The sequence below is a fragment of the Gorilla gorilla genome, chromosome 9 (genome assembly GCF_029281585.2).
Source record: "Gorilla gorilla gorilla isolate KB3781 chromosome 9, NHGRI_mGorGor1-v2.1_pri, whole genome shotgun sequence".
Lineage (NCBI taxonomy): Eukaryota > Metazoa > Chordata > Mammalia > Primates > Hominidae > Gorilla > Gorilla gorilla.
Window position 1 is genome coordinate 13,327,553 of NC_073233.2, and position 11,737 is coordinate 13,339,289.

General features: G+C 38.1%; 1 protein-coding gene and 1 long non-coding RNA gene across 3 annotated transcripts in view; one reads left to right on the forward strand and one right to left on the reverse strand.

The window, feature by feature from the left end:
- ZNF215 (zinc finger protein 215) overlaps window positions 1–6,426 on the forward strand; it is a 65,160-nt gene extending 58,734 nt beyond the window's left edge. Inside the window, exon 7 of one of the 2 annotated variants that reach the window (XM_055355315.2) lies at window positions 3,163–6,426. In XM_055355315.2, coding sequence (XP_055211290.2) covers window positions 3,163–3,176 — 14 coding nt within the window. In that variant the 3' untranslated portion in view covers window positions 3,177–6,426. Of the gene's footprint in view, window positions 1–3,126 lie in introns of both variants that reach the window. The other variant, XM_055355313.2, reaches the window with a different exon arrangement.
- The window catches only part of LOC129525337 (uncharacterized), a 35,627-nt gene extending 24,108 nt beyond the window's left edge, over window positions 1–11,519 (reverse strand). Inside the window, exons 1-2 of the long non-coding RNA XR_008669562.2 lie at window positions 7,033–11,519; window positions 2,833–2,872 (exon numbers count right to left, since the gene is read on the reverse strand). This is a non-coding gene — a long non-coding RNA (uncharacterized lncRNA). The remainder of the gene's footprint in view (window positions 1–2,832; window positions 2,873–7,032) is intronic.
- Window positions 11,520–11,737: the final 218 nt, after the last annotated feature.

The following is an 11,737-nucleotide window of genomic DNA, read 5'->3' on the forward strand; positions in this document are numbered from 1 at the left end:
CTAAAGGCAGCATCACCCTGAGACCAAAACTGGCAAAGACACAATGAGAAAAGAAAACTTCAGACCAATGTCCCTGATGAACATAGACACAGCAATTCTCAACAAAATACTAACAAACCAAATCCAGCAGCACACCAAAAAGATAATTCACGATGATGAAGTAGGCTTTATTCCTGGAATGCAAGGTTGATTCAACAAATGCAAGTCAATAAATGTGATTCATCACAAAAACATAATTAAAAGGAAAAAAACTAATCTCAATATTTACATAAAAAGCTTTTGATAACGTCCAATGTCCCTTCATGATAAAAAGCCCCAACACAATAGACACCTAAGGAACATACCTCAAAATAATAAGAGCCATCTATGACAATCCCACAGCCAATATTGTACTAAACAGGCAAAATCTAGAACCATTCCCCTTGAAAACTAGAACAAGACAAAGCTGGCCATGCTCACCACTCCTATTCAACTTAGTACTGGAAGTCCTAGCTGAAACAATCAGGTAAGAGAAAGAAATGCATCCAAATAGGAAAAGAAGTCAAGCTATTTATCTTCACTGATGATATGATTCTATACTTAGAAAACACTAAAGACTCTGCAAAAAGGCTCCTAGAGCTTATAAACAATTTCAGGAAAGTTTCAGGATACAAAATCAATGTACAGAAATCAGTAGCATTTCTATATACCAATAACATTTAAGCTGAGAGCCAAATCAAGAATGCAATCCTATTTACAGTAGCCTCAAAAAGAATAAAATGCCTAAGAATACAGAGAGCCAAGAAGGTGAAGAATCTCTACAAGGAGAATTACAAAACACTGTTAAATCAAAGATGACACAAAAAGAAAAAAGGTCCCATGCTCATGTATTGGAAGAATCAATATCATTTAAATGGCCATACTGCCCAAAGCAATTCACAATTCAACACTATTCCTATTAAACTATCAACATAATTTTTCACAGAATTAGAAAAAACTATTCTGAAATTAATGGAACCAAAAAAGACCTCGAATATCCAAAGCAATCCTAAGTAAAAAAGAACAAAGCCAGAGGCATCACTTTACCCAATTGCAAACTATATACTACAATGCTGCAGTAACCAAAATAGCATGATTCTGGTATAAAAACAGACACATAGACCAATACAACAGAATAGAGAATCCAGAAATAAAGCCACATGCCCACAACCATCTTATCTTTGACAAAATCAACAACAATAAGCAATGGTGAAAAAACTCCCTATTCAATAAATGATGCTGGGATAACTGGCTAGTCATATGCAAAAAAATGAAACTAGATCCCTACCTAACACCATAAACCAAAACTAACTCAAGATGTATTAAAGACTGAAATATAAAGCCTCAAACTACAAAAATCCTAGATGAAAACCTAGGAAATACCCTTCTTGATATTGGTCTTGGGAAATAATTTATGGCTAAGTCCTCTTGCAACAAAACCAAAAATTGACAAGTGGAACCTAATTAAAGAGCTTCTGCACAGCAAAAGAGATCATCAAAGGAGTAAACAGACAACCTAGAGAATGGTAGAAAGTATTTGTAAACTATGCATCCAACAAAGGTCTAATATCCAGAATCTACAAGGAACTTAAATCAACAAACAAAAACTCCATTAAAAATGAGCAAAGGACATGAACAGACACTTTTCAAAAGAAGATATACAAGCAATCAACAAATATATGAAAAAATGCTCATCATCACTAACAGAAAAATGCAAATCAAAACCCCAATGGGATACCATCTCACACCAGTCAAAATGACTTTTGTTAAAAAGTCAAAACAAACAAACAAACAAAAACAGATGTTGGTGAGGCAGCATCTGTTTCTCTGTTTCCCTGCAGAGAAAAGGGAATACTTATACATTGTTTGTCGGGATGTAAACTAGTTCAGCCAACCGTGGAGAGCAGTTTGGAGATTTCTCAAATAACTGAGGGTTGAACTACCATTTGACCCAGCAATGACTTCTGGGTACATACACAAAAGAAAATAAATCATTTTATCAAAACGACACATGCACCCATATGTTCATTGCAGAACTATTCACAATAGCAAAGACATGGTGACCATCAATGGTGGATTGTATAAAGAAAATGTGGTACATATATTCCAAGGAATACTATGAAGCCATAAAAACGAATGATATTATGTCTTTCGCAGCAACATGATACAGCCGGAAACCATTACCTAAGCAAAATAACACAGAAACAGAAAACCAAATACCACTGGTTCTCATTTATACCACGGAGCTAAACACTGGGTACACATGATCATAAAAATGGGAAAAATAGACACTGGGGAATACAAGAGGTGGGAGGAAAGCAGTGGGGAAGAGCTGAAATAAACCACGTTTGGGTACTATACTCACTAACTGGATGACACATTAATTTGTGCTCCAGACTTCAGTATCATGTAACATACATTTGTAACAAACTTGCACATGTATCCCCGACTGTAAGATAAAAGTTGAAAAAAGAAAAAAGCAAAAGAAAGAAAAAGAAATCCACACATAGGCATCTGGTATGTATATCTATCTTTTGTTTTCTTTTCAAGAATTTGTTTAGAATGAGCCAGTTGCCCTGCAGCTTATTAACTCAGAGAAACTAGTCACAGTCAAGTTTCTGAAAATGCAAAGATGCAGGTAGATGATAAAGCACTCACCAAAGTAATAACATCCATTGTAGTCTCTAGTAACCAGTCAGTTCTTCTGCTATAAATCTTGACATATCACAGTATGTCTTCTTTCAAATTGCACCCCACTAACCCCACCTCTGACAAATTACATGGCATTTCAGCATGGAGGGAGGAAGGACTTACCTGGGATTTGGCCATTTCTTCTTCTTAGGAAAGTGGAAAACTGGAACAAAAAAAGAAAGAAAGAAAAGTAATTATAATCAGAGTTTGCCTCACAGCTCCAGATTAATCACTTTTAAAACCTCACTTATCAACTATATCTAAGAACATTCTGTAGGAGACTGAATCCCTGTGTCCTATGTAAGGAAGAACCATGTTGAAGTAGTGTGACCTGTCAGATTAAATGTTAAGTAAAAATTTGGAGCAACAGCAATTCATAATCATAACCAACGCATAATCTGTTCAATTACCTTGTAGAGAATTATACCCATGACTTCTTCCTCACATCGATAGGGAGAACACACTGAAGGAAGCAGAATGAGGGGCACTAAGCACTGCAGGAGAAGATGGGGATGGCAGACTCAGCCTGACCAAAGAAATCAATCACATCTTGGTAAAGTAAGCCACTCTCATTTGTGTCTGGATTAGAGTAGGATGAACATCAGAAAAGGGCTCTGTGATCAGCCTCCTTTACTAGGCTTTAATGTAACTGATTTTCCCTTTATTATCTCCTAAACTCCTAATTTAGAACAGCATATAATAAAGCCTTTTTGTGCAGCTTTCTATCCAGGCACCAAGAGGGGAAACCACCTCTTATATGCAGAACTGACATACAATGCCTTCCTCCAAAATGCTAGCAACAACCATCTCTGTACCCTCAAAAGTGAACTTGTTGAGGGCAAGACTTAGGTGTCCTATCACACCGAATCCCAGAGAAAGCAAACAAGATAGAATTAAATTGGCCTGTGTTTGTTCTTCAGCCTCCCCATCAGAGCTGAACTAGAGATGACTCAAACACAAAATCATTAGGGTTCCTGGGGTTTGTGGTAAAATGGAATATGAGATATGCTAAAGATGTTTTCACTACAAAACACTCAAAATAACCAAATAAATATAACACCTTGATAATTTTGAACTTTACCTGCGCTATGTGATCCTATAATCCTCTTAAGAATCTAGGGTGTGGTGGCTCATGCCTGCAATCCCAGCACTTTGGGAGGCTGAGGCAGGCAGAACACAAGGTCAGGAATTTGAGACCAGCCTGGCCAACATGGTGAAACCCCATCTCTATTAAAAATACAAAAATTAGCTAGGCATGGTGGTGGGTGCCTGTAATCCCAACTACTCGGAGGCTAAGGCAGGAGAATTGCTTGAAGCTGGGAGGCAGAGGCTGCAGTGAGCCCAGATCGTGCCAATGCACTCCAGCCTGGGTGACAGAGTGAGATCCGTCTCAAAAAAAAAAAAAAAAAGGTATTATGTTGGTGCAAAAGTAATTGCAGTTTTTACGATAAAAGTAATGGTAAAAACTTTTGCACCAAGCGAATAAAATTGCTGGGAAAAAACAGCAGTCTGATCAAACATCCCACTTTCCCAAACCTACTTCTTTCTAGCCACGTTTATGCCTTCCTATAAAAGAAGTAGACATGGGTTCTGGAGCAAGGACATTCTTTCTGGAGAAGATAACTAGTCACCCTTTGAAAAGAAGCTTCTGATATACTACTAGGCCCTAGTGGACACTGAACACCTACCTGGAACATCAAATAACTAGATAGCCACACCCACCCATGAACTGAGTATTGTCAGATCAACCAAGTTATAAAATTGGATAGGTACTATAGCAGTCCATCATAGGAGGGAAATGGTATGTTTGAGATTGATTCAGAGGGCTAAAATTTCATGAATAGGTGGCTCAGACTCCCATGTTCCCTAGCTCTGCTGCACTCTTGGCTCTTCCTAAACTTGTATCCGTGGCCCTACAAGTAGCTTCCTGTGACCAGCTGACAGAGGAAGTGAAAACACAGGCCTGGGTCACAGAAGAGTTGGCTCAATATTGCAACCACCAGACAAATCTGGTTCAATTTTTATGTAACAAGGTTGTGAGTTATTTTTCAATTCCCATGGACCCTCCGGTCATGTAACCTGAGTATTCCCAGATAAACCAAGCCTGCAACCATAGGGAGAACCTAATGCTCAGACCTAGCAGCAGAAACTGAATTAAGAAGCAGACACTGCATGTCATAACCCAGGATCAAATCAAATTGAGCTCTGGCATCACCTACATGGCAGGATCCAATCAGATAATGCCTCCCAGCACTACCTTATTGCAAGATCCAATCAGATCATGCTTCATTGCCCTATGCTTATAAAACCCAACCCTGCCCCTAGCTCAGGGAGACAGATTTGAGCCTTTCCTCCTGTCTCCTTGCAAGTCAACTTGTAATTAAGCTTTTTCTATTTTTGAAAGCTTGTGCCAAAGTATTGGTCTCCATGTGTATCAGGCAGCAAGCCCATGGATTTCTTCGTAGCAGTATGTTGGAGCCAAAATCATACTGCTGCTGTACCTCAGCCCCACTCAAGGATAGCCTTAACAATGGTGAAGGGAAATCTTTCCAGTGGCAAAGTCACAAAAAAATGTTGAAAAACCTCATCTGTTAAAGTATTATACACAGAGCTGTGTATGGAATATGCTACTATTTTTATTTTTAAAAACCAAAAAGGATATGCATATCTATTTGCTTGTGCATGTATTAAAAATGCTTTGAAAGAATTCATTAGACACCAGAAAAAAATGGCTGCCTCCAGAGATAGGTACTGGATAGGTGAGAGAAGTGACAGGGAGACTTACACCTTACAACCTCTATATCTTTTGTATTTACAGCCACATTAATGTATTATCTATGTTTTAAAGGAAAATTAATGTTCATTATACAATGGAATACTATCTTTCAAAAATTCTTAAGAATGTCTTTCTGTTGTCTTTATATATATTAGGTGGATATTACCTAATTCTAATTTGTCAATTCCAGATCCCCAAAACACACACACACACACACACACGCATGTGCGCACACACACAAAGGGGACTTTGAAAAAGAAGGGTGATGAGAATATATTTGTCCCTACCAGGTATATATTCACATTATAAAACCAAAGTCATTTAAATTAGTGTGGCACTCCTGCAAAAATTCAACAGACCAGGAAAAATGAGAATCAAGCAACAATTATAAGAGCTTGTTTATGAAAAAGAATCACAAACCAGTGACTGGAGAAGGCATTATGGAAATTGGCAAAATATGTAGGCATAGGCAGGAAACCAAGTTAGCATCACACTTGATATCACATACCAAAATTATATCCTCCTTTTCAAAGCTTTCCAGCCTCATCATGTGAGAAAAGTGTTTTCATCAACGCCCTGGCTTTAATCCTGGACAAGCTGCCTGGACTGTGGGAAAGGGCAAAGAGTCTCAGGTCGCAAACCTCGTAATAATCATGGTAGAGTTCTGGACAACCGCTTACTATTTCTTTGCCTGCGTTTCTTCATGGTCAAAATGGATGGCTCCTTGTTATCTGTGATTCCACTTTCCCCTAGCCTCCTTGCTTCCCTCCAGGATGTCCAGCACCAGCCAGTGTACAGGCCCAAGGTCTGGACACCCTCCCTGCCTCTGGTTTCCCTAAGACATGCCTAAGACATGCCTCCCAGCACTACCTTATTGCAAGATCCAATCAGATCATGCTTCATTGCCCTATGCTTATAAAACCCAACCCTGCCCCTAGCTCAGGGAGACAGATTTGAGCCTTTCCTCCTGTCTCCTTGCAAGTCAACTTGTAATTAAGCTTTTTCTATTTTTGAAAGCTTGTGCCAAAGTATTGGTCTCCATGTGTCTTCCCTAAGACACTGCCTGCGGCAGGGCTGGGGCTGTGGCAGCACACACCGTCGGGGCTGGTACTCCAGTGCTCCCCCGCCCACCACAGTGGATGAGGGCCCTACCCTAGAGCACCTCAGGCCTCCTGCACTTACTGCCACCAAACTCCAAGTCACCCCTACACACCTGCAACTGCTTTTTTACTTCCTCCTTAAGAGCTCAGGCTCAGCCTTCCTTTTCTCTTTGTGCTGTCAGTATCTCATCTCAGTTCAACATTTGTAAGTAAACTAAACAATGCTTTAGAATCTTTATGACTTCTACACTTCTAGAATTCTCATATTTTCATTGCATGGCTCATATTTTCATGATTTTGTGTCCAAATTCTACTTTGCCCGACTTTCTGTATGATTAATTATAACTCCTCATTTGGTAATATTTTAATACCACTTTTAATTTCCAATATAATCTCTTAGATTGACTGGTTAGCCAGAGCAAGCTTATTATTACTACAACTAGTTACCTGTCAATTTGTCAGAACACCACTGGTTCTACTGGCATCTCCCCGTGAACCGCCTCTTGGTGTTCATAACGTTGTGTAGTCCCCTTCCTGTGAATCTAGGGTGGTCCTGTGACTCTTTTTCCCTAATAGAATATGGCAGAAGTGATAGTTTGCACTGAAATTTCATGAAGGGCTGGAAGTTTCTGCTCTTGAGCTCTTAGGATCCCTGAGCAACTCAGGAAGAATCCAGGAATTCTGCTGGAAATGCCATGTAGAAACTATGTGAAGAGGGAGAAGTCCTGAAACTACATGGAGAGAGAAAAAGCACAGCCCAGCTTGTTCCTTAATGCAATCACAGGAATGCACACTGGCAAGACGAGCAGAACCAAGCAGCTCAGCTCAGCCCAGCCCAGATTTCACAATTGTGAGCAAATAAAATGGTTGTCGTTAGGTAAAATGGCAATAGATAACCAAAACATCAGTGTTAGCAAAGTGGCATAATTAATATATTGTCAAAGTTGTATTTCAAGAGTGAAGACTGCTAATAATGGCCAAAGAATCTGTGCTGCTTCCGCAACCATCAATAGGATAAACATGCTATAAATAATATGACAGGATATCGACTTTGTCTTAAATCAACCTTTTTACACTAACAGTGAAGTATAAATAAAATGTGTAAATTGTCCTCAGAGGGAAAAACACTCAGCTATATTAGATTTCGAGGACAGGACTGACAGATCGTGCTGTGCCACAGAATTATGTCACATGCTGTGAGAAAGCTGTTCCTCACCAAGGGGCTCATAGAATCAACCATTGGGACTTTTCTTTCAGCTTCTACAATGAACACATTTCTAACATGTACCAGCTCTGAGGTCTGAACGAGTCATCCAGCTATGTATGCTTTCATTCTGGGACATCTGACCCAGGTTAAGATTCTGGCTAGTCACATTATTGTTAAGTAAACAGGAGCATAGGAGAGCTACGGTAATACTATTTTTAAATCAACTCCATCGTAAAACCAGCAAGGCACATTCCTGGCCAGTCACAATGCACAGTCATAACATGTTTTTGGCTAAGGAAGCAGTTTAGTAATGCTTGCAAGGATAAACTCCTATGATGGCAGAATGTCCAGATGTCCCAGTATCACATAACAATGTATACTTTTAAGATATAGTCATGCTTTGATGTACTTATGCACTAAAATGCCACAGAAAACTTTTTAAAAACAAAGTACTAAATTTTGTCACGCTGTCAGCCTACCCCCACATAGACATAATAGTTTTAACATAGATAAGACTCCTATACAAGAACAGTTTAAAACAAAGAAGGCACATTCCTCCATTTCGTTTCTGAGGACACCCTACTCTGTATCTGGGTAGCTTTCAATAAACTCTCTTCTCACTGTACTCTGCAACTCGCCTTGAATTCCTTCCTGCTTAGACCCAATAGTTCTCTCTTAAGGTCTGGATTGGGACCTCTTTTTCTGGCAACACTATTTCCTACTTCATTTTAGCCTCTGATCCTCAGAGAAATCACTTTGAGCTGATTCTTTTTGTATCTACCTACCTATTTCTAAATACTGCACTACGCTTATGCAGTAAGATTGACAATTTTAGGTACTTCCTTCTGCTTTTTTTCTATTATGGGAGATGGAAATTTGGTGTTTTTATGCCCCCTCTCACTTACCCTTCCGTGATCCTACTAACATAGTTTCTATCAGTTGTTAATTTATTTTCAGTGATAACATTTTTATGACTATGCCATATTGTCCAAACAGAGATAAGCAGTGTTCTATGATTACATTTTCTTCCTTATCCTATTTTTTGTTCTTTCTTATGCCTTTATGTTTGATTGGCTTGCCTAGATTTTATATACAGTTTAACCTCATTACTAATGGATTTCATATTTGTAAATTCACCTACTCACTACAATTTATTTGTAACCAAAATCAATACTTGTAGCACTTTCCCCAGTCATTTGTACACATGTGCAGAGCAGAGCAAATTTCAAGTTGCCCAAGGTGCATGTGACCAGCTGAGGTTGAACAAAGCAATGCCATACCTTCTTGTTTTAGCTCTTCTACCATAAAAAGCATCCATTCACAATATATTTAGTGCCGTTTTAGCATTTTTGTGCTTTTTGTTGATTTTTGCTGTTTAAAATTAAAATGGTCCCAAGTATAGTGCTAAGGTGCTGTCTAGTGTTCCTAAGTACAAGAGGGCTGTGATGTACCTTAGGAAAAAATACATGTGAAAGAGAAGCTTCCTTCAGGCATTATAGTGCTGTTGTCTTGTGAGTTCAGTATTAACAAATCAATATAGTAAATGTTATTTTATATATATTTTATATATTATATAATGATATATTAATACTGTTTAATACTAATATCGCATATTAAAGGCAAATTATGTATTGATCCGTTGACAAAAATGTTGTGATAAGAAGCTCGTAGGAATCTCACCCTCTGGTGAATCATGAACTTTTCTATGCCACAATTTCTCTTGACTGTAGAATGTGCCTTGTGGGACCTTTCTCAAAGCAGCTGTGAAATTTTAATGACATTAAACTTTTAAGACTGAGAATCAGTGTGCTGTGAAAATTAATACTTTATTATGTGAATAGGCACTATTCTAGAGAAAAGATCAATTTGTTTGGGCAGTAGCCTTAGGACTCATCTTACTTCAACATTTTATTTTATAGCCGAGGCTGCTTAAGCTCAGAGAGGTCAAAAGATTATCCCAATCCCATAACATCAGTAAAGGACAGATTCTGGGTAAAACCCCAGTGAGCCTTTTGGATCCTTCAGCCACTGTGCTGTCACTGTTCACCAGGAAACTATTTTGAAGAATGTTAGAGTTCTAATTCATCTGACAATTAATGTTCAGTGAAGGATACCTTATGGGTGCAGTGATTGTGGTCTGTATTCCAAATTTTAGGGCCTGATTAGACAGAAACAGAAACACACCATAGCATTGCCTTTTTGACTGGGTCATAGTTTTTCAGCCTCTGCATACCCCATATTAATATTCAATAGATATTAGGATTTAATCATTCAATTTGATAGGAATTTCTGACAGGATCTGCCTGAGTCTGATACTTTTCTCACCAGAATTGCTGATGAGAGTCTGTATTACTCCCAGTTCACACTGAGCCAATGATTATGTTTGTTGACATTAGGTAGAAATATACCTTGTCTTCCCAAAAACTGATCTCAGCTCAGGAAGCCTTGCTCTTAACCAATAGGCTATATTTATTCCTAAAACTGCATTTTTCTCACTTTGCTTGAAACACTTTTAACTCCTCCTTGTCCACCCCCTCAGGTTATTGCAGTTTATTCTGGACTAAGATGAGAACCTCTCTCTTTGGAAAGCCTCCCCTGACTCCCCAAAGTTGGGCATGACTATTCCCATGGCACGACTTGAACTTTATATTATCCACATGAAAAAACAAAACCCTCTAGTCCCTTAAGAGTAGCTTAAATCTCAACATTGATATTTGAGGTTAATGTTTTAATTAATCTTGAAACATTAATCTAGACAGACTGATTTCACAGTCCCTAAAACACTGTGTTCAACTGTAAGATTTTACAAGCAATTCTTCCTGTCTGTAAAGTAGTAAAGGATTTTGGCCTCCTTTTTACCTATTAAAATACTAAATAAAGTCCAGTTTTAAAATTAATTTCTGATATATTCATCATGGTCAAAATATATCCAATATTTGATTATTTCTGTCACCTTCACTGTTAACACTATGTTAACACCTTATCTCTTTTAGGGGTAACTGCAATACCTCCTAATTGGAATCCCTGCTTTGGCTCTAGCCTCTACTTTGTCAATTCTTAACACAGCATTCAGAATAAGCCTGTTTACATTTGTTAGATCACTTAAAACCCTCCAGTGGCTTTTTACTTCACTTAGAATAAAAGACAATGCCTTTACAATTACTTACAAGGCCCTATTACCTTTAATTTCACTCTGTTTTCCTCCTCCCTTACAGTGCTGCAGTACATTCCAGGTCCATTCCTAGCCTCAGACCCTTTGCACTTGCTCTACCCTCTACACGGAATTCTTTTTCCATGGAGAGCTCCATGGCTCACTTGCTCCCTCAGTTCTTTTAGTGAGATAACATCCTGGGATCTGAGTATGTGCATATGAGCTTCTACCATGTGATGTTATATAACCCTGTTCTTTACAAGCCCCCTAATAGTATGAAACTCTATTTCCATAGAACATATTCCTGTAGAATTACTGTAGCAAAGAGTAACAGCAATTTTAAGGCTCAGGATTGGCCAAATCGTTTTTCCAAAAAGTCGTTATCAATTTACCCTCAACATAAGCATAAGTATACATCACTCCATACTCTTGCTGAAAATGGCTATTGTCATTTTTGTTAATAAAAGTGATACTTCCTTGCTTTAATCTGTTTATGTTCTTCGTCAAAATTTTAAATTAGGTGTCCATTTAATTAAAAAGAGTTTGTACTGTCACAATCATGGCAAATATTTCTATTTTTGTCTGACTTATATGTTTTTCACCCACAGTTTAAAAATTTTTATGTGGTCAAATTATGTATTTTTTCTGAGTGTTTAAAAATCCCTCTAGAGAATTTTAAATATTTTATAGTGGAACCTCCTTTAAAAAAACAAAATCAAGTCATTTTTGCATATGAAGAGATAAAATGTGGCTACACTTGCAGTTCTTTTGCTTCTGAAGATACTAGTCTTCAT